The sequence below is a fragment of the Salvelinus fontinalis genome, chromosome 15, assembly GCF_029448725.1.
Source record: "Salvelinus fontinalis isolate EN_2023a chromosome 15, ASM2944872v1, whole genome shotgun sequence".
NCBI lineage: Eukaryota > Metazoa > Chordata > Actinopteri > Salmoniformes > Salmonidae > Salvelinus > Salvelinus fontinalis.
Window position 1 is genome coordinate 40,113,787 of NC_074679.1, and position 24,296 is coordinate 40,138,082.

A 24,296-nucleotide genomic window follows, 5' to 3' on the forward strand; every position below is an offset into this window, starting at 1 on the left:
CGTGCACAAACAAATGTTCTCTCTCTGTCTCTCTCTCCTTCCTCCATCCATTCCCTCTCTCCTACAGATGTGTATAGAAGAGATCATGCTGAGATCGCTCCCAGGCAACAACTTCTCCCAGAATGCTCACTAACGAACACCCTTTTTTTTGTGTGTGTGTGTGTGTGAAACTCAGCCCTGAAATTATTTTAATTACTACTTGTGTATCTTTTATCTCTCTCTGTTTTTAACTTTTTATAAAGGGCCTCCAGAACTCACACAAACAAACAACAAATGCGAGAAACGACAAATAAGGGAGAGAAAAAAAAACGAGCCCAGTGTGCAGCCTCGTTTCAGATGATGACTATCATAAAGCGTCTCAGATTGGGTGTGCTGATCTAGGATCAGTTTAGCCTTTAAGATCACGATGAATAAGATTACGATGGACAGGGGGAACCTGTCCAAGCACTCTTACTCTGAGAGGCTTTATGAGCACACTCCCATTGTAATTAACTAGCCCTCTAGGGTTTTAAACCGCCGCGGAAGAACACAGATGTTGTAATCAGAAATGTTATTTGTTGTCATTGCATTTCCTCTGAAGTCTTTTTTCCTGTGGAGTGGCTCTGGTGCGTGCGTGTGCGTGCACGCGCAGTAGACAAGCAGATAGCCTAAGGCAGGGTATTCCTCCTCTCATTGGATTGAGGCCTCTAGGGGTCAATCCTTATCTAAGCCCCCGGAGCTGCTGCGACTACATACACACACAGTCTTGTATAACTAACTTTGTGGGGACACACAATTCAGTCCCATTCAAAATCCTATTTTCCCTAACCTTAACCCTAAAACTAAACCTAATTCCAACCTTAACCCTAACCCCCCTAGAAATAGCATTTGACCTAGTGGGGATTAATAAAAATCTCCCCAGTTGGTGAAATGTTTGTTCTGGTCCCCACAAGTATAGTTAAACACATCCAGGAACACACACACTAATAAAATGCATTATTATTCCCATACCATTGTTACAGAGAATCAGACAAATTATGATACCCTCTGCCTATTAGCTACTTAGGCTTGAATAAGCTGTCTCAAAATACAACACTGCCCCTTTAAAATAAAAAAGGCTGTTTACCTGACTCATTAATCTACTCACAATACCCCATAATAAAAAGTGTTTTTTAGAAATAGTTGAAAATGTATTATAAATTTAAAAAATCAATATCACATTGACATAAGTATTAAGACCCTTTACTCAGTACTTTGTTGTAGCACCTTTGGCAGTGATTACAGCCTCAAGTCTTCTTGGGTATGACGCTACAAGCTTGGCACACCTGTATTTGGGGAGTTTCTCCCATTCTTCTCTGCAGATCCTTTCAAACTCTGTCAGGTTGGATGGGGAGCGTCGCTGCACAGCTATTTTCAGGTCTCTCCAGAGATTTTCGATCGGGTTCAAGTCCGGGCTCTGGCTTGGCCACCCAAGGACATTCAGAGACTTGTCTCGAAGCCACTCCTGCATTGTCTGGCTGTATGCTTAGGGTCGTTGTCCTGTTGGAAGGTAAACCTTTGCCCCCAGTCTGAGGTCCTGAGTGCTCTGGAGCAGGTTTTCATCAAGGATCTCTCTGTACTTTGCTCTGTTCATCTTTCCTTCAATCCTGACTAGTCTTCCAGTCCCTTCCGCTGACAACATCCTCACAGCATGATGCTGCCACGACCATGCGTCACTGTAGGGATGGTGCAAGGTTTCCTCCAGACGTGACGCTTGGCATTCATGCCAAAGAGTTCAATCTTTCTTTCATCAGACCAGAGAATCGTGTTTGTCATGGTCTGAGTGTCCTTTAGGTGCCTTTTGGCAAATTCCAAGCTGGCTGTCATGTGCATTTTACTGAGGAGTGACTTCCATCTGGCCACTCTGCCGTAAAGGCCTGATTGGTGGAGTGCTGCAAAGATGGTTTTCCCTTCTCCACAGAGGAACTCTGGAGCTCTGCCAGAGTGACCATCAGGTTCTTGGTCACCTCTCTGACCAAGGCCTTTCTCCCCCGATTACTCAGTTTGGCCGGGCGGCCAGCTCTAGGAAGAGTCTTGGTGGTTCCAAACTTCATCCATTTAAGAATGATGGAGGACACTGCGTTCTTGGAGACCTTATATGCTGCAGAAATATTTTGGTACCCTTCCCCAGATCTGTGCCTCGACACAATCCTGTCTTGGAGCTCTACGGACAATTCCTTTCGACCTCATGGCTTGGTTTTTGTTCTGACATGCACAGTCAACTGTAGGACCTTATATAGACAGGTATGTGTGCCTTTCTAAATCATGGAGTCCACTTGTGGTAAATTCAAATCAAGTTGTAGAAACATCTCAAGGATGACAAATGGAAACAGGATGCACCTGAGCTTAATTTCAAGTCTCATAGCAAATGGTCTGAATACTAATTTCTAGACATAGTGCATTCTTTCCAAATGCACTGTATGTCTAGAAATGTACACATTTTGTGCTCTTGTAGGAGACAATCACTCCCCTATTACTGACAGCAAATTATCTATTACTGGGCGAAAAACTCACTAACGAGCAAAGGATATGAACTAAATGTATACACGTGGCTACATGCACCTCGCTTTGATCTCAAAACAAGTGCATCTATTCAGAACCGCTCATGCTGTGAACACAGTCCAGTTCAAAGTAAATGGCACATCCATATATGGCAATGTTCTGTTTGCATATAGGCCTACTGCGGCGCTCATTTGTTTATGCCGAACCGGTCTGTGTAGAGTACGGGCTGAGTAGTGCGTGTCAATGCAATAAAATCCTACTCTGTGTTCTACCTACAACAACATCTCTTGCATACTTCATTTTGTTTCGGTGTGTTGCATTGAAAGTGGCTAATATTGTGTTGATTCGACCACAATTGCCACAGTAAAGGGAAATGTCAATAGTGTTAACAGGGAGAACTCTAGAACAGTGGTCACCAACCTTTTCTGAGTTAAAATCACTTTGAGTCTAAATGCAAGCCGAGTTTTTTTTTTTTTTACATGACTTAAAAAACGTACGCCTATGCAACATTAACCAATTAAAAACAGTACTGTAGCAACGATAACAATGATAATGCATTGTTGTTCAGGCCATAAAAATGTATGGCTTATTAAGGTGTTGAATACAAAGTGTTGACAGTGCTGAGTAAGAAAAAAACAGCAGCTCTTTGCTGTATTTGTAGACTCTCTCTCTAGTCATGGGTTTAAACATTTTGAAATCTCACAGTATTAACCTTGCTGTAGATTTCTTATGCCTGCTACGTTAATGCAGACACGGTAATCTGAGCCATCCGATTGGTCAGCGTTAGGCCTATAGTGCGCTTGATTTTATCTCTGGGCCCGCCGGGAAGGCAGAGTTTACCTTCATACACATGAAATGGTTCAAAATGGCAACAGTTCGCCTACCCGGCGCACAAGGGTGCACCTACTGCCAACAGCCCATGACTGTAATGACCGACGCTGGAGAAGAGAAGCAGGTATGGGGAGTAGAACATTTAATATGGAACAGACATCAAACAGGACAGAGACAGCGTCAGAACCGGGTACGCAAAGACAAACGAACATTCATCCTGAAGCGGGGAACAGAGCTTGGGAACAGACAGATATAGGGGAGAAAATGACACAGGTGATTGAGTCCATTAATCGCTGATGCATGTGAAGGGGAAAGGCAGGTGTGCGTACTGATGGTGGCAGGAGTACGTAATGCTGGGGAGCCTGGCGCCTTCGAGTGCCAGGGAGGGGGAGTGGGATCAGGTGTGACAATGTCAAATACATTTTAAAAAATGGAAGAAAAGGCTTTATTGTTGGGGGTTTTTCACAAATGTTTTGCGATCGACTAGGAAGGCTTTGGAGATCGACCAGTCGATTGCCATCGACCGGTTGGTGACCACTGTTCTAGAAAGTTGAGTGAAGTTCAATCTCGTGCTTCTCTCTGTGGGTTGATATTTCTGCTCGGCAGTCCCAGGGAGCTGCACGGACGTAACTTAGAAGGAACATTGGTTCCAACCAAACGTGACAGACAGGCCTTCCTTGGGGTCTGTAGGGCCCAACGGAGAACAGGAAGGTCTTTCATCCTCCTGCGTGTGTGTGTGGGTGAAGATGAAGGCTTTTCATCGTTCAGACTGTGACAAAGGAAACGGTTTCAGCGAGGAGGCATAGAGATGTGTTTTAGGGTACAAAGAGAGTAACGTACCCCCCCCTTTCCTATCATCCCCCATTCACTTCTTGGCTGTTTCAGAGTATATTTCTCATTTGATCAGAGAGGCTTGCCCCCACACTGATAGATTGTGGGTACCCATGGAGCTGTTTGTGTTAGCAGGAGCTGAACAACGTATGATGTGCACAGTGGCACCGGTCCCCTCTGATTGGAACAGAGAGAGTGAGAGTGTGTGCGTGTGTGCTTGCGAGAGTATTTCTTCACTGCTCAGTGATTCGGACTCTCCATCCCTCCTCTCTCACTTTGTATCTCCCTCCTTTGCCTCATCTTCTTTATGTGTGTGATTTGATGTCGTCGTCCTCCCCCACCCCCCCAGGTGAGTGAAATGAGTTAGTAATGGAGTCTGTGTGAGACCCAGGCGACCCCCTGCCTCTCCCCAGACACATCCCAGGCAGGGGCCTGTCTCCTGGGCTAGAGAAGGCCGGGCAGCCCCCTTTTTAGAGCATGGCCTCCAGGGGTGGGTCATTTCACTGGCGGCAGGGGGCTGATTCCTCCTCTGCGTTCACATTACAGGGCCAGCAGTATCTCACTACCCACCTTAGAGCGTACTCCTTTTGTGCACACACACACACACACACACACACACACACACACACACACACACACACACACACACACACACACACACACACACACACACACACAAACTGTTGCTACCCAGGCACATATCCCTCTATCCATCCCCACACCTTCCCTATCTTTTCTCCTAATCTGTGATGTCATATAAGGAAACACAATAGGTTTCTACTTCCTGCCTTATTCTCATTTTAAGCAGCAATGAGTTTACACTAAGTGCTACTTTATGCTCTAATTATTTTTTATTTTTTTACTTCAGTTTAATTTTGTAACTACTTTCTTAACCAACAATGCAGTTAAGGGCTTGTAAGTAAACACCTGTTGTATTCGGCACATGTGACGAATAACATTTGATTGGATTTGATATTCACCACCCTTGGATTTTTTCACATTTTGTTGTGTTGCAAAGTGGGATTAATATATTTCATTGGGATTTTTTGTCATTGTATCCCTCATTTAATCAAAGTATATTGAAAGCAGGTGCTTCCACACAGGTGTGGTTCCTGAGTTAATTAATATCTCATGCTTAGGGTCATGTATAAAAATGCTCAGTTGCCCAGTATTTTGGCTACCATGGCTAGAAAAAGATATCTCGGTGACTTTGAAAGAGGGATCTCAAAGGAGCATAGGGCAGGGGTTGCAGTTCTCTGTCATTGGATTCTGGAGAGGTCGTTTTTGAGATCAATGTAGATCCGCAATAAAAAAATCTCTGGGGGCTGGTTTGGAGATGATACAGTATAGCCTAATACAGAAGCATGTCTGTTCTTCGAAATAAATTCCCAAATAAATGTTTTCTCAAATATTTTATTTTCTCTGTTACGCTGTGTGCACTGGACTGACATGCATGATTGTTGCTGACACTCTGATGTTCAGATGAAGGGAATTAAATATTCTATAATGAGCACCACTGCAGCGCTCAACTCAAACACCGGTGTGTAGCCTACTGTACCTGCTGGCAAAGTACACTGAACAAAAATATAAACTTAACATGCAACAATTTCCAAGATTTTATTGACTTACAGTTCATACAAGGAAATCAGTCAATTGAAATCAATTCACTAGGCCCTAATCTATGGATTTCACATGACTGGGAACACGGATATGCATCTGTTGGTCACAGATACCTTAAAAAAAAGGTAGGGGTGTGGATCAGTAATCCAGTCAGTATCTGATGTGACCACCATTTGCCTCATGCAGCGCGACACCTCTCCTTCGATATAGAGTTGGTCAGGCAGTTGACTGTGGAATGCTGTCCCACTCTTCAATGGCTGTGCAAAGTTGCTGGATATTGGCAAAAACTGGAACACGCTGTCATACACATCAATCCAGAGCATCCCAAACATGCACAATATGTGACATGTCTGGTGAGTATGCAGGCCATAAAAGAACTGGGACATTTTCAGCTTCCTGGGGCCGTGCATTATCATGCTGAAACATGAGGTGACGGTGGAGGATGAATGGCACGCCAATTGGCCTCAAGATCTCATCACAATATCTCTTTGCATTCAAATTGCCATTGATTAAATGCAATTGTGTTCATTGTCCATAGTTTATGCCTGCCCATACCATAACCCCTCCGCCACCGTGGGGCACTCTGTTCACAATGTTGACATCAGCAAACCGGTCACCAACACAACGCCATACACGTGGTCTGAGGCTGTGAGGCCGGTTGGACATACTGCCAAATTTTCTAAAATGACGTCAGAGGTGGCTTATCGTAGAGAAATTAACATTCCATTTTTGGAAACGGCTCTGGTGGACGTTCCTGGAGTCAGCATGCCAATTGCACACTCCCTCAAAACTTGATACATCTGTGACATTGTGTTGTGTGACAACTGCACATTTTAGAGTGGCCTTTTATTGTCCCCAGCACAAGGTGCACCTGTGTAATGATAATGCTGTTTAATCACCTTCTTGATATGCCACACCTGTCAGGTGGATGGATTATCTTGGCAAAAGAGAAATGCTCACTAACAGGGATGGAAAAACAAATTTGTGCACACAATTTGAGAGAAATAGGTATTTTGTGCATATGGAAAATGGGACCGACCGGCTCAATTCGGTCTTATGTAGTTGGTGTTTTCTACATTGGATAAAAGTAGAGACTCAGAGCTAAAACATGGTATATCATACACTACAGTTGAGGAACAATGGAAAGTAATTTTGCTTTGAAAGTTGATTAACTTCTAACCCCACTTTTGAGAAAAGGGCCCTTGAAAGTTTTGGTACACCTAGTGGAGAGCCCCTCTTTGTCTACACCCATTCAACATCGTTCACACCCTCTTAAGCCTTAGCCCCACATCTTTAAGTATTCACATGTGAGGCAATGTGCTAAACAGAGTGAGTACGGTAGTGTACTAAACAACCAAAGATTTCAAGACTAAAGGCTGCTTTATACAACGTCTATCGGCATGTCCGTATACAGTGCATGACATCATGAACATTATATTGTCATCCGACATCAAACTTGTCTTTATGAAAAAGTATAAACACAAAAACGACAGGCTGCATGACATCCGCAGCTTGGTGGTCCAAATAGCATAACATCAATAAACCCATCCGTTTAAAAATGTATTTAATATAGCTAGCTAGCTAATGTTAAATTAGCTGGCTAGCCAGTTCAAATAATGACCATAGCTGACATCTTAACTTTAGCTAATCTCTATTCATTATAACAAGAAAATAAACTCACAACAAGATCATTATTTAAAATACAATTGTTCTGAGGATCCCCATTAGCTGTTGCAAAAGCAGCAGCTACTCTTCCTGGTGTCCACACAAAACATGAAACATACAGAACTTTAATAGACAAGGACAGCACAAGGACAGAACTGCATCAATTTAAAAAAGGCACACGTAGCCTACATATCAATACCTACACACAAGCTATCTAGGTCAAATAGGTGAGAGGCGTTGTGCTGTGAGGTGTTGCTTTATCTGTTTTTTTTAACCAGGTTTGCTGTTGAGATGGGATTTCTGTGCAATAATGGCTCTATATAATACTTTATGCTTTCTTGAATTTGTTCTGGATTTGGGGACTGTGAAAAGACCCCTGGTGGCATGTCTGGTCGGGTAAGTGTGTGTGTCAGAGCTGTGTGTAAGTTGACTATGCAAACAATTTTGAATTGAACACAATGTTTCTTATAAAAAGGAGAAGTGATGCAATCAGTTTCTCGTCAACTCTTAGAGACTGGCATGTGTAGTATTACAATTAGCCCTCTGATTACAATGAAGAGCAAGACGTGCCCCTCTGTTCTGAGCAAGCTGCAGCTTAACTAGATCTTTCCTTGCAGCACTCAACCACACGACTGGACATTAATCAAGATAAGATAAAACTACAGCCTGCAGGACTTGCTTTTTGGAGGATGGTGTCAAAAAAACAGAGCATCGCTTAAATACTGACAGACCTCTCCCCATCTTTACAATCAGTGAATATATATGTTTTGTCCATGACAGTTTACAATCTAAGGCAATACCGAGTAATTTAGTCTCCTCAACTTGTTCGTTCATTACCAGATTCAGCTGAGGTCTAGAACGTAGGGAATGGTTTGTACCAAATACAATGCTCTTTGTTTTAGAGATGTTCAGGACCAATTTATTACTGGCCACCCATTCCAAAACAGACTGCAACTCATTGTTAAGGGTTACAGTGACTTCATTAGCTGTGGTTGCTGATGCGTATATGATTGAATCATCAGCATACATGGACACACATGCTTTGTTTAATGCCAGAGGCAGTTCATTGGTAAAAATAGAAAAGAGTAGAGGGCCTAGAGAGCTGCCCTGCGGTACACCACACTTTACATGTTTGACATTTGAGAAGCTTCCGTTAAATAAAACCCTCTGAGTTCTATTAGATAGATAGCTCTGAATCCATGATATGGCAGAGGTTGAAAAGCCATAACAAATACACTACCGTTCAAAAGTTTGGGGTCATTTAGAAATGTCCTTGTTTTCCATGAAAACATACATGAAATGAGTTGCAAAATGAATAGGAAAAATAGTCAAGATGTTGACAAGGTTATAAATAATGTTTTTTGTTTTTATTTAAATAATAATTGTCCTTCAAACTTTGCTTTCGTCATAGAATCCTCCATTTGCAGCAATTACAGCCTTGCAGACATTTGGCATTCTAGTTGTGAATTTGTTGAGGTAATCTGAATAGATTTCACCACATGCTTGCTGAAGCACCTCCCACAAGTTGGATTGACTTGATGGGCACTTCTTACGTACCATACGGTCAAGCTGTTCCCACAACATTTCAATAGGGTTGAGATCCGGTTACTGTGCTGGCCACTCCATTATAGACAGAATACCAGCTGACTGCTTCTTCCCTAAATAGTTATTGCGTAGTTTGAAGGTGTGCTTTGGGTCAATGTCCTGTTGTAGCAGGAAATTGGCTCAAATTAAGCACCGTCCACAGGGTATGGAATGGTGTTGCAAAATGGAGTGATAGCCTTCCTTCTTCAAGATCCCTTTTACCCTGTACAAAACTCCAACTTTACCACCACCAAAGCTCCCCCAGAGCATCACATTGCCTCCACCATGTTTGACAGATGGCGTCAAGCACTCCTCCAGCATCTTTTTATTTTTTCAGTGTCTCAATGTTCTTCTTTGTGACACTGAACACCACAAACTTAGATTTGTCTGTCCGTAACACTTTTTTACAATCTTCCTCTGTCCAGTGTCTGTGTTCTTTTGCCAATCTTAATATTTTATTTTTATAGGCCAGTCTGAGATGGCTTTTTCTTTGCAACTCTGCATAGGTGGCCAGCATCCCGGAGACGCCTCTTCACTGTTGACGTTGAGACTTGTGTTTTGCGGGTACTATTTAATGAAGCTGCCAGTTGAGGACTTGTGAGGCGTCTGTTTCTCAAACTAGACACTCTAATGTACTTGTCTTTTTGCCCAGTTGTGTACCGGGGCCTCCTACTCCTCTTTCTATTCTGGTTAGAGCCAGTTTGCGCTGTTCTGTGAAGGGAGTAGTACACAGCGTTGTACAAGATCTTCAGTTTCTTGGCAATTTCTCGCATGGAATAGCCTTCAATTCTCAGAACAAGAATAGACTGATGAGTTTCAGAAGAAAGTCCTTTGTTTCTGGCCATTTTGAGCCTGTAATTGAATCCACAAATGCTGATGCTCCAGATACTCAACTAGTCTAAAGAAGGCCAATTGTATTGCTTCTTTCATCAGAATAACAGTTTTCATCTGTGCTAACAATTGCAAAAGGGTTCTCTAATGATCAATTAGCTTTTTAAAATGATAAACTTGGATTAGCTAACACAACGTGCCATTGGAACACAGGAGTGATGGTTGCTGATAATGGGCCTCTGTACGCCTATGTAGATATTCCATGAAAAAAATCCGCCATTTCCAGCTACAATAGTCATTTACAACTTTAACAATGTCTACACTGTATTTCTGATCAATTTGATGTTATTTTAATGGAAAACAAATTAGCTTTTCTTTCAAAAACAAGGACATTTCTAAGTGACCCCAAACTTTTGAACGGTAGTGTATGTTTTCTCAACAACTGGTTATCGTCAATAATATCAAAGGCTGCACTGAAATCTAGCAGTGCAGTTCCCAAAATCGTCTTGTTATCAATTTCTTTCAACTAATCATCAGTCATTTGTGTCAGTGCAGTACATGTTGAGTGCCCTTCTCTATAAGCATGCTGAAAGGCTGTTGTTAATTTGTAGAAGTAGGATTGTACAGTTTGCTAAGAGCTGGCAGCAAGCTGATAGGTCTGTTGTTAGAACCAGTAAATGCCTCTTTTCCACTCTTGGGTAACGGAATGACTTTGGCTTCCCTCCAGGCCTGTTGACAAAGACTTTTCTCTAGGCTCAGATTTAAGCTATGACAGATAGGAGTGGCTATAGAGTCAGCTACTTTTTTCAGTAGCTGTCAATGCCACGAGGTTCGTCATTATTGATCGATAGCAATAATTTCCCCACCTTTCCCACACTTAACTTTACAAAATTCAAACTTTCAAGACTTTTCTTTCATTGTTTTTTATTTTTTTATGCATGAGGATGACGGCTCACTGTTCGTTGTTGGCATTTCCTGCCTAAGTTTGCCCACTTTGCCAATTAAATAATCGTTAAAATAATTGGCAACATCAAAATGGTTTGATGAGTTCAATTTGCCTTTCTGCCCATAATTTCATTTAATGTACTCAAGTTTTTTTCCCATCATTCTTTATATTATTGATGTTGGCTTCATAATACAGTTTCTTATTCTTTTTGTTGAGTTTAGTCACATTTCTCAATTTGTAGTAAGTCAGCCAGTCAAATGTGCAGCCAGACTTATTAGCCACTCCTTTTGCCCCATCTCTTTCAACCATACAGTTTTTCAATTCCTCATCAATCAATTGAGCCTTAACAGTTCTCACAGTCAGTCTCTTAACATGTGCATGTTTATCAATACTTGGAAGAAGGAATTTCATAAATTCATAAAGTGCAGCGTCTGGATGCTCCTTATTAATCACATCAGACCAACAAATATTTTTAACATTATCCACATAAGTCACAGCAAGATCTTTAGTATGATCTCTTATACGCTATTTTAGGCCCAGCTTTTGGAATTTTGGCTTTCCTGGATATAGCCACAATTTGACTTTGGTGCAGGTCATGTTTGTCACATTACCATCTCTGGTTAACACACACTATATAAATTAAAATCACATTTTATTTGTCACATGCAGAAGGTATAAACGGTACAGTGAAATGGTTACTTGCATAGTGGTGTCTTTTGTTTAGACATGTAGCTAGCTAGCTAAACAATGAACCATAATCCCAACTCATAACGTTACTATCCTGTATGAATCTACAGGTGGCTAAAGCTAACCAACTAGGTTCTATGTTAGCTAGCTAGCTAACATTAGGCTATAACTAGAAATGCAAATGGCTCTGGGATACGAATAGTATTACTGCACAAATCATACACGTAACATTTGCTAGCGAGCCAGCCAGCTAACATTAGCGAGCTATCTAACAGGACGCTTTAACTTCCAATGAATTTGACTGTCTGACAAAATAGAAATGTATAATATCTGAAAATGTAGCTAGCTAGACTTTCTTACTCGTAGACATGGATGAACGCTTTTCCCTCTACGTCACGGATGCAATGGTTGCCCTTAGTTGGAAGATGTAACCTGGAGACGCGTTTCTTGCAGTTCTTCGTGATGTCTGTCAAAAAAGCTACGCTAGAAAGGATTAACTACACATGCGGAGCAGCTCATGTTATAGACAGAAGCATACTACATGCCAGACGAATCCAAACTCATCTCGGCATGTCCAGCCCATCCATTATCTCAGCCAAACATGGCGTTACTATCCTGTAGGTTCCAGACTTTTTCCATGTCTAAACCAACTAGGCTCGTATTTTGTAAAGTATTTTTCTTATTTACAGATGGCATACACGTTTGTTATTAAGGCACATGAAAGTTCACCAAAAAATCTCGTCTACGTTCAAATATCTATCCTGTAAAGTAGTGACACGCAACATACGCCTAGTTTTCTGAAACAATCTTTTATTTCAGCTCATGGGATCAACACTTTACATGTTGCGTTTATATTTTTGTTCAGTGTAATTCAAAGCTTATACTTTACCATTCAGGATGTAACTTTCCAGTGCTTTCCAATGCGCAACATTTCTTAATGCAATCTAGGCAAAACACAAAACACTTTTGGCCTTTGTTAAAAAGGCCTCCTACAATTGTGTGTATGGCATTGTTTTAAAAAATAATTTACAACCGGAGTTTCAAGCATGATTTTGGGGCAGCTGCGCAGTAGAGCTCTTAAAGGGGGCAATGGCGTCTTAAAAGGGCAATGATATACTTTGTTAGTGAACATATCGGAATCAGACGATGTTAGCTAAAAATGCCAACATTGGCATCGGCCCAATGTCTAGTTTAACGCCGATGTGCAAAACCGATGTCAAAGCTGACGTGCATACCTATATGACGTAATGATGCCATGTAAAATGTAGCGCTACATGTGCAACAACGCATTCCTAACCTAGTCCACAATGTCTGCTGTGTGGATCGAGCAGTCAACAAGTTGAGCAGTCATTTGAAAGACTAAGACAATTTCAGCGAGACAACTCAAAGGTGAACTCCATTAATGCCAAGATAATGAAATTCATGCCCTTAACAATCAACCGTACTCTGTCGTGGGTGATGTTGGCTTTCGCTGACTGGTCGAGCACAGGTAGACACTACCAGGTGCGTTATTTTTCAGATGTTGCCCTACCGGAGTTACACAGTAATAGTGTCACTGATATTAGCTTCACGACTGACATTTGGACCAGCGATATCAGCCCCATGAGCATGCGGAGTCTGACAGCACAGTGGGTACAGTCGTCGAGGATTTTGTACTGAGGAAAGTCGTACTGCATGCTCACGAATGTGCTGGTTGTCATTCCGCTGCTGCCATTTCAATGGCATTTGAGAATATGTTTGAAACTTGGAAACATGAACACACAAGCTAGCTCCATTCGAACAACTGACTCGAGAAATAAGCTCATCAACTGCACCTGCAGCAGACATGATATCCTCTGTCATGGCATTGAAACGCCTGCTCAACAAAACTGCCGACACAGGCTGTGAACAAGCGATTCGGTGGCATTCTCTCTGAGTCTCTTTACTGTGTCGCCACCATGCTCAATGCTATGTACAAGGACCGCTACTTCGATGCAGACAAGAAACCGGGTTTACGTGAAATGTTACATACACAGCTGGACAAGATGGAAACAGACACAGTAAGGAAGAGAGGCCACGGACAGACAAAGCTGAAATGTATGATGCTTGACATGTATGATGAAATCCTGGTTGAGAATGAAACGACTGAACAAATTAACAACGAAACAGCAAGTAAGTGAAATAAGCATTGATTATGTTTTACTGGTAATGGGGGCATACGTAAATGCCAACAAAATACATTTTTAGTGTGTGTGTGTAACCTCTTATTTAACTAGGCAAGTCAGTTAAGAACATATTCTTATTTACAATGGCGGCCAAACCCGGACGAAGCTGGGCCAGTTGTGCGCCGCCCTATGGGACTCCCAATCACGGCCGGATGTGATACAGCCTGGATTCGAACCAGGGACTGTAGTGATGCCTCTTGCAATGAGATGCAGTGCCTTAGACCGTTGTGTGTGTGTTAACTATTTAACTACTATAATGCTTAAAAGGCCGCTGAAATTTAAAATATTGGTAATCGGTATCGTTTTTTTGAGCAAGGAAAATATCGGATATCGGTATCAGCCAAAAATGTCATATCAGTGCATCACTAATTAAGACACTTTATTTTGGTGTGTTTCCTTTATTTTGGCAGTTACTGACTGACTAGGTTGGAACCCTGGGCTCCTGCACGCCATAAGTCTGTGTGTGTGTGTGTGTGTGTGTGTGTGTGTGTGTGTGTGTGTGTGTGTGTGTGTGTGTGTGTGTGTGTGTGTGTGTGTGTGTGTGTTGTGATGCACAGGCAGAAACTGGGGCAGATGCTCTCATGTGAGCATCAATATCCCGATTGGAGTTCCACACACACACACACACACACACACATCTGCCACACACTGATAATGTAATTAGGTATGAATGGATCCGTCTGGTGTAACCAGTTGTAATGGACTGAATGAACAGTCAACTACTGAGCAGTCTCTCTCTCTCTCTTTTTCTTTCTTTGTAGACAGTGTTGGACCACTGAGTCCGCTCTATTCAACATTGACGGAGTTGAAACGGTTTTGTTTTTTTTGGGGGGGGGTGGCATGCTCTCTTTTTATGCACATGGTGTGTTTGTGTTCTTTGTGTGTGTGCGCGATCAGTGTGTGTCTTTAGAGCAGGGATGGCCAACTCCAGTCCCCGAGGGGCTGACTGGTGTCACAAAATTTGCCCCAACTAACACACCTGTCTCCAATAATCAACAAATCACGATCTTTGGTTTAGAATGCAATTAGTTTGATCTGCTGTGTTTGCTCGGGATGGGGGGGGGGGGGGGGGGGGGGGACTGAAGTTGCCCATCCTGTTTTAGAGCAATGAGAATACTGTGATTAATGCTCCTGGGCCTCCGGTGCATGCTGATGATGTCATAGCCTGCTTGTTCCACTGGCCCCTGGGAGTTGCTGTCTTTCTCCCCTTGCGGACGCTGACTGCAGTGGGTGAGTGAGACATATTCAGCCCCGCCCACAGGCCCAGGTTCATACCACTTAGAGCAGGGATGGTATCAAGCTGAAAGTCCTCCAGGAGCTACGCTACAGGGTCTGTCAGGTGGGTCTCCTCTCTCCTCTCCCGCTGGCACTTAGTTGATCACTTAATGTCACTGATTGGCTAGGGAGTTCACACACCTGGTTTCACTAATTAAAAGGAAAGTGTGAAAAGCAGCAGAGTGTTGCCCTCTAGGAGTTGACTTTCACACCACCTTTTTCCTCTCACTCTCGTCAACTCTCCCTTTCTCTCCCTCCCCATCCCACTCTTTCACCACATGTTCTCTCCACCCCCCCCGCCCTTCTCTCTATCTCCTTCCGACTCTGTTTCCCCCTCTCCAACCAGCCCCCTTTCTCCCTTCCCTTTCCATCCCCCTCTCTCTGTCCACTATCAGTCTGTGTTTGACAGCCTGAGCAGTAATTGTAATTTCATAGCTGTCACTACAACACAGGGTTTCAAGAACGGTCAGTGTCAGGCCTTAATTAGACTGTCAACACACACACACACACACACACACACATGCCATTCCAAATGTGTGATTATACACACACTAATCACGTCTTAATGGTACGTTCTTGATTGTGGTCGTAGCTTCTGTCAGTTTAAATGTCGCCGTGTAAGTGGTTTGTTTAAATGACACTAGCACACTCATACCCCCACACACACACACTCATATCCAAACACACACTCATACCCAAACGCACAAGCAGCACGCAGGCATTAAGTCATGATCCTCTCTCGTCTTCCATCTAATGCTACATAAAGTGGTCTCCTAAGTGTTGTTATTCGGGCTCACCCTCATCATCTTTTGTCTATCAGTATCCCCTGTCTGGTCTTCTCTTTCCATAGTAATCTCTCTCTTTCTCCCGCTGTCTTTCCGTATCACTTTCTCTCTCTCTCCTCCTCTCTCTCTCTCTCTCTCTTAGTCACTTTTTCTTGTCGTCTTTCTTGCTCTCCCGCAGGGATTCAGAGGGTCTTTACTAAACCGTAGTAGACCGTTCTAGACACTCTTAGCGGAGCTTAGAGGGCTTGAGGGAAACGAGTGGGTGAAGAGGGATGGGTGAGTGTACGTGAGGTGTAGCAGCACAGCGTTTCCAAAAACTCGGTCCTGGGAACCCCAGGCGGTGCACGTTTTTAGTTTTTTGCCCTAGCTCTACACACCAGATTAAACGAATCAACTCCTCACTAATCCGCTGTGTGGTGGAGTGCTTGGGGGGGGAAAACCTAAATGTGCACCCCCTGGTGTCCCCAGGACCGAGTTTGGGGAAACCCTGTATTCACGGAGTAGCTGTTGCAGGCGCACAGTAGGTCCACCAGGTAAAGAGGTATTTCGGGAAATGACGCAGCAGGTGAGGTGCGACAGGTGCCTAGGAGGACAGGGTCTTGTTTGTTCGCCCTCCACTACGTCCCTGGTGGTGGGAGGGTGCGGCGGAGGAGTGATAAATAGGCTGTGAATGGGGGTCTCCCACTATCTAACCGTCTTCTACGATACAGATAGACCCCCTGCGGTAGAGTCCAAATTGGATCCTCACAGTGCTCTCATTTAGAGCGCCCGTTAGAGCTTTGGTTAGTAGAGCGAGACGATGAGACACGGGAAGGAGGAGGAAGTGTGATTTTCCACTGGCTGGCTGTTTAATGCTGCTCTAATTCTCCTCCCTGTTGATCCTCATCTCCACACAGCTGCTGTTTACACGCACACTTTGCACAGCCAAGGAATGGGAAAATCACACAGAGAGAGCGAGAGGGAGAGAAGGTGTGTGTGGCAGAGCGACATGGAGGAGAGAGAGAGCCAGGTCTATTGTACTGTAATTTCTCCATTGACATGATTCAATTTGCTGTGGCGACTTCTTCACACACTGGCTCTGGAGTGGAGTGGCTCATCCTCTGGTGTGATAGTGTGTGTATGTCTGTGTGTGTGTGTTTGTGCTCATGCAGTTGTGTGTGTGCAGTGCGTGTGTGTTTCAATGTGTTTGTAGAACTGCTATTTTATGGATATAGAACAGAGGAAAAGAGCCATTGTGAAAGACCTGCAGCCTTTGGTGCTAGGAGCCAGTGTGCCAGAGCTTGGCTGTACCGTGGCTGACTAGCTGTGCTCTCCAGGGGTAGAGAATAAAGAAACAACTTTGGACAACTGGCTGCTTCTTACCACAGAGACGTATGCTTCTTCTCCTCTCCTCCTTCTGTCCTCCTCTTTTCTCCCCTCATCTCCTCTCCCATCTCTTCCCCGCCCCTCTCCTCCTCTTCTCTAACTGTGTTCTTTGTCTCTCTTACAGGCTGGCAGACCAGGATAGTGATGGCCACGTGAGCTTCAGAGACTTTGAGTGTGTCATCAGCTATGGACAGGCCAACAGCTGAGAGTGGACACTCCGTTCCTCTCTCCTCCTTGGACTGGACAGCTTCGTTCTGGCCAACATCTAATAAAAATCAACTATGGAGCAACTTGTGCAGAATGCATTTTGGAGCCCACTGTTGACGTGCTTCTGTGCCACCTCTGCTACTTTGACAGAGAACCAGTGACCCAGCCACCTCTGTCTCCCTTTTTACCCCCTCCTTTCTCTCTCTCTGTCTCTGTCCCTCTCTCTGTCTCTCTCTCTGTCCCTCTCTCTCCCTCTCTCTCTGTCTCTCTCTGTCTCTCTCTCTCTCTCAACCCCATTAAGCAGGTCCCATCCCATAATCCCCTGCTCTCCCAAATGCACTTCCACCTGAGAAAGAATGAGGGGGAGGGCGAGAGATAGAGAGGGGGGAGAAGGGATGAAGGGGTAGGTTGCATCCAAATTGAATATTACCCCTGGTAGTAATAATATTGGATTTTTAATCAGGCAGGGCTCCAGGATGGCCCTAGCGCTGCGCCTGCATAGCTTCTCTGTATTATAAAGCCCCGGTTAACAGGGTCATATTCATTAGTGCACAAAGTAGTAAAACACATTGCAACGGAACATCAACAAAATCGCTTATTTGACATGTTCAGGTAGTCCCCCCAAGGTTTCAGTACATTTGGTGCCTGGTGAACAGGACCCAGGGCTGCTGCTCCAGAGGGGATTTGCCAGCGCTCTTCTTGTTCCCGCCAATTACAGGACTGTAAATACAATGTTTGTGTTCTGGAGAGATTTACGACGCCGGCACTCCCGTCTGAATAAAGATTAATTTGTTTTTGTAATCAAAGTACCCGAGTATTGGATCTGTGTGACGCAGAGAAACGCAAGTGCACACACGGCATACAAATGCATACACACACACACACACACAGTCAAAAGCTTACATGCACACTCGTATGAACACACATACATTGTTGTTTAAACACAAACAGTCTCACACACTTGTATACGAACACACTCTCACAAGTCTCTCTCTAACACACACACACACTCAATTACTCTCACTCACACACATTTGTTTGTTTCATGTATCCATCAAAGAGGACTCAGGGGGCTGCGAAATAAGGAAATGGACTTGAAGGGAAATATAATCAAGCAGTTGTTTAATCAAATAGAGTAATTGTCTAATCCTGCCTCCGTCTCATCTTGAGGAAGCAGCGGTAGCGGCATCCGATACGTACTGGGACAAGACACTTTAATCCACTCTCTTACTGGATTAAACCAATCCTCCCATTCATTCTACACAACATCGGGTTACGGAGAGAGAGAAAGGGAGCGAGGACGGAGAGAGCGAGGGGGATAAAGAAGCTATGAGGTAGAGAAGGAGAATGGAACTGATACAGAGACATGAACGGGGAGAGAGGAAAAGATGGAGAGAAGCGCGGGAGAGAGGAACAGATCTAGCTACAGAAATGGGGAGAAAGAGAAAAAAGTGGCAGAGATGATAGTAGCAGAGGTTATCCAGTAGCATAGGTTTGGCATGGGTGTGAGGCAGGGAAGGATGCATGCTGGTCTATTGTGCTGCTGTTGCAGGACACTGACTTGGCTGAAACCACTGCACAGACAGGCTCTGTCTGGCTGGGTTAGGGATCTTTGTATCTTTTTATTTGGCCATTCCTCAAACTCTTTCCATCCATCCCTCTCTCCTCTTGTCTACTGCCCATGCCAACCCACTGTTGTAGAAACTGGTGCTGTGTCCTGTGCTTTTCCCGTCCAACAGAACCTGTTAGCCTAGCCTAGACACCAACAACCAAACAGCAGGCCAAACACATTTCTGCTGGGCTCAAGGCCAGGCCACGGAGGTGGGGCTCTAAAGTGGGACAAATGTGGTTACATATGTGACAGTATTTTGCTGTGTGACCTGGAGTTTTATTTTGGGAGCACCAGTGTGACTAAAAACCCCATTTTAAAAAAGGAGTAGTGGTCTATACAGCTTGATAAATGTCCATTGGTGGGGGGGGGGGTAGGAAGTCTGGGTGGCAGGAAGGGACAGGGGGAGCAGGTAGCTGAGTAGTGGTGTCCTCAGCAGCCTGATGGTCTTGGGGTAGAAGCCAGTCTTCGTTTTAGCCATGATGCCCCTGTCCTGCCCACGTCTGAGGGATGGAAGCGGGGAGAACAGGCCGTGGCTCGGGTGGCTGAGGTCCCTGATCTTCTTGGCCTTCCTGTGACACCTGGTGTTGTATGTGTCCTGGAGGACAGGCAGTGTGCACCCCAATGGTGCGTTCGGCTGAGCATACCACCCTCTGTATTGCCTTGTGGTCAGCGGTGGTAGAGTTGCCATACCAGGCTGATGCAGCCCAACAGTATGCGCTCGATGGTGATCCGGTAGAACACTGAGGGCCCTCGGGACAGGCCGAATTTCTTCAGACTCCTGACGTGAAGAGTTGCTGTCGTGCCTTCTTCACCACGGTGTCCGTGTGTTTTGAACATTTCGGCTCCTCTGAGCTCCGAGGGACTCGGACGTTTTTGACCGTCTCCACGGTTAATGAGGACGGAGGCATGCACAGCCCTGTTCCTCCTGAAGTCCACAACCAGCTCCTTTGTTTTGCTGACGTTGAAGGAGTGGTTGTTTACAGAGTGCCTACCTCCTCCCTGTAGACCGTCTCGTCGTTGGTAATCGGGTCTACTACTGGCGTGCAGTCAGCGAACTTGATGAAGTGGGAGCTGTGTGAGGCTAAGCAGTCGGTAGTACACAGGGAGTGTTGAGGATCAGTGTGTTGAGGGTCAGTGTGGAGGAGGGCATGTTGCCTATCTTGTTGGCGTGTTTATAAGCAGCATTTCTCTCCTTCAGTTTCCCGAGGCTGCCATCAATCCACGGTATTTAATGTGAGTTGGACAGACAATGTTTATTCTCCCAGCATGAACTTAACATATTCTTCCAAAACAATAACGATGCTGCCTCCATGTTGCTTCTAAATATGAATTCCCATGTTTTCTCTGTTATACACACCAACCATAGAATTAGAAAAATCATTCTATTTCTATGATTCCAACAGTTCACCCAGGTGTTTTTGATCTATATCGCAAGTCAAACCGCAATATTTGGGTAAAAAATTGCAATGAGATTTTTAGCCCATATCGTGCAGTCCTACTGGCAACATGGTAACTTTACCAGTAAATGCCAACATTTGGTGACACAGAAAGAAATGGAAAGTGATATCTTCCTCCGGAGATGTGCTTCCAAAGTAAGTGGGATTTATATATGCTCAATGTAGGCTATATGTATATCTCAATCAATTGAAAAAAAATGTAATGTGTCTACATTTTTGTACTTTTCTAAATTAGGCCCTTTTTTTGTTAGTTTTTTTAGAGACCTGTCTGTGGGTTCTGTTTTTGAATGGAGAATTTAAAATTGTAGATGTGTTGCCTGAATGTGAAGCAAAGTCCATAAGCAAAGTCCATTTTATCTAGTGGCTGATTTAAAACATTATACACTCGTTAAATATGTTATAATGCTATGTTATAGTAGTGTCTATGTGGGCCTCACACTTTCTTGTTGCGGCTCTAGTTCCATTTGATTCTCTTCCCAGCCAATGTTCCCTTCCTACCTACAGTAGCGATAGTCCCAGTGCTATTATTGCCGTAAAAACCACACACTCTAAATAAATCTATCCGATGAGTCAGCATGTTGGGCTAACACGACAGAGCCACGACACAGAGAGGGAGGGAGAGAAATGCATGAATGTATGCTACTAATTGGCTGATTGGCTCTGATTGGTCGTACTTCGTGTGTGTGTGTGTGTGTGTGTGTGTGTGTGTGTGTGTGTGTGTGTGTGTGTGTGTGTACAACACAGTAAGCTATGTAAAGTCCCTGGTGTTGATGAATCAGCAGTTTGACCCACTTGCACTTGACCCAAGCTGCTCTCTCTCTCTCTACATACACTCATACACACTTAGAGGGAGGTGAACAGTCACGTACGCACAAAATGCACATATGAATACTCTCAAGAACTAACACAATACACACACTTTCCTTTTTTTCCTTTTAAACACACAGAAAACGACTTTCATACACTCATACGTGCACACTGACAATGTACTGTACAGAATAATTCTCAGTTCGTAACGCACACGCACTCTCTCACACTTGTATTGTGTGTTGTTGCGGTGTTCCTCTCTATAGGGCCCCTAAATGGAGCCATCGCTCCTGTCTGTCAGTGGTGTAACCTACCATCCATGTACTCTTCTCTTTCGCTCTCTCCCACCATCCGAATGTAAATGAGGCCTGGGAGAGGAGCGGCGCGAGGGACAACTAGGAGGGGAGGGGGGGAGAAGGAAGAGGACGAGATCTCATTAATCAGCTGTGGCAGATACAAATGAGGGACCTTGCTCTCTCTACCTGCTAGCTGCTACAGTGTCACTGCTACTCTCTTGCTCTCCTTCTCTGCCCTCCACTCTACATATTCCTTGCTACATAGATTGCGTCCCAAATGGCACCCTGTTCTTTATGCAGTATAATGCCGCACTGCTTATGACCAGAGTCCTAAAGGCCCTGGTCAAAAGTAGTGCACTATATTGTCATTAGGGTGCAATGTGGGATGCAGCCAGTGTCACTGTTATTCTCTCCCTCTCTTTCTCTCTCTACCTGTATCTGCCCTACCGGCTAGCTGCTACACAGTGTCACTGCTGCCCTCTCTTCTCTCCCTTCAACACTCGTCCACCTGCCGAGAGAGGGAGGGAGTGTTCCATTCCTTCTGTTAACTCCCTCCGTCTCACGCTGTTCTGTGAGGCACGCGGGTACACGAATCAGACACACTAATACCCTCACTCCACCCACAAAATATGATTTACCTGTCTAACCAGACTCAATTCCATTCTCCACTGACTCACCTGTTGAGAGGTAAAGTGCAGATCACTTCGGGGCTCACTCTATCTCTATGTCACAACCTCACACTGGGACTGAAGTTATTTGATCAGGGGGATTTTATTCTGCCGATACAGGACGATGTCAGGAAACAAAATACTACCTACTGTACATATTACATCTTTACCCAATAATAACAGGTTTTCATATGAGGTGTTAAAGAACTTCGAGACCACCATGAAAAGGTTAGTATGTTGCCTTTTGTCTCCTCCTTTGGCTGTGTTTAGACAGGCAGGCTAATTCTTTTTGACCAATCAGATCAGCACTGAGAAATATCTGATGTGAAAAGATCTAATGTGGTTGGTCACAAGACCAAAAAGTGGGAAAACAATCAGAATTTGGCTGCCTGTGTAAACGCACCCTATGAGGTTCTCAATCCAGCCCCACTGCAGCACTAGCTCATGATTGTCCAGTGCACACTACTGGATCCACAGCTGGTCTCAGGAGCGCTGATAGATGTCGCCAAACACCTGGGAAACCTGACATTCAGAGTCTGGGGAAAAGACGGCGATTGTAAAACACAGTAAGTGAGATGGATTAATTTGTTCATATTAATGTTGAGTTTAACTGAAATGTTTATTATTGTGACGTGCATTTTTCATACAAAATGACTCTCACAGTTTCTTTTTGCCCCTGTGATTCTTGACCCAACACCGCACATGCATGTCTATCTTTTCGATGATCTGACCAGTGTGACACGCTTAGGCCACAGGCAACCCAGAGCGTTATATGTTCTATGCATATGTTCTGGGCTCTGAGGGGTTCAGCTCAGGGAAGCACAGCTGGAAGGCGGAGGTGGGGTGACCACCTTCGCTTGAGTGTGGGAGTGGTCAAAGAGTCAGTCGACAGGAAGGGAGAGATCAAGTCAGGACCAAAGTATTGAATTTGGGCTATAGCGTATTTGAACCGCAAAAAAAAAGTATGAAGCATTAGGAAGTAAGATCCTCTCTCTAAAGAGGAGACCCCAGGGCCCAGTTTTTCAAAAGTTATCTGGATTTTGCCTGTCGGATAGGATTAAATGCATACAAATAGAATGCTTAGAACGGACAAAACATTGACTTGAATGGGGACTCCAGGTCTATTCATTATATTTCTATGCATTTAATCCTATCCGAGGATCAGAGTGCAGCTGGACTACAAAAGGGGAGAGGTGTCCTCCCACGACTTTAAGATGAAATCTCTTTGTTGGTCAATGCCACACAAGGTCCAACTGAAATTTGACCTCTTGACCCAACCTCTCCGAAAGACACACATATATACATGCACATACATATACAGGTTTTGGAGAGGTGCAGGGGACCTGTTGTTGTGAGGAATTAAGTGCCTTGCTTATAGGCACAACGACAGGCAATGGCATATAGGATTAGATACCAGCAGCCCTCCGGTTGCAAGCTCATTTCCGGACAGAGTTTTCCTGTCGGACCTGGGATTTGAACTGACAACCCTCCGGTTGCTGGCTCGCCTCTAGGCTAGGTTACCTCCCTTTTGGACATGACACTCACCTTCACCCATAAAGGCTTGTTTACTGAGAGACGTAAGATATTGGATCTGCCGGTCATGCTAACAACACAGATCTGCCAATCTGTGAGAGAAATAGAGAGAGAGAACGACTAGGCTAATACTGTAATGGTGACATATAGCAGTGGGTGGATTAATAAATCTGAATATACTATTATTCATATTATTTACAAATCATGTGCAATTTATTCAACAATTTACTCAGATTGAACAAAGAAGAAACACTTCCACAGTATGTGCTGTGATACTAGTGCTTAGGAGATTAATTCATGATTGCTATGTGTAATATTTCTCATATAACACTGAATAACCTACAACATTATGGTTAATGTCTCTTGTGAGTTGAATATGATGTGCTGAGTTTCCAAAGCAAAATATATTGTAATGGCTATTGCTTAAAGTAAGCCCTCTTCAGGTAACTCAAGAAATAAGTCATTACTTGCGTTGGCAGATTTCCATGTTCCACACTTGATTCAAAAAAATGTTTTACTTCATATGATGTTGACGCTGCTATTGGGTGAAGGGATATATCCAAAGGTGGGAG

At 44.0% G+C, this 24,296-nt stretch overlaps 1 protein-coding gene across 2 annotated transcripts in view; it reads left to right on the forward strand.

The window, feature by feature from the left end:
- The window catches only part of efcab11 (EF-hand calcium binding domain 11), an 82,254-nt gene extending 64,094 nt beyond the window's left edge, over positions 1-18,160 (forward strand). For both annotated transcript variants that reach the window (XM_055863824.1, XM_055863825.1), the window contains one exon: positions 17,269-18,160. In XM_055863824.1, the coding sequence (XP_055719799.1) occupies positions 17,269-17,350 (82 nt within the window). In that variant the 3' untranslated portion in view covers positions 17,351-18,160. The remainder of the gene's footprint in view (positions 1-17,268) is intronic.
- Positions 18,161-24,296: the final 6,136 nt, after the last annotated feature.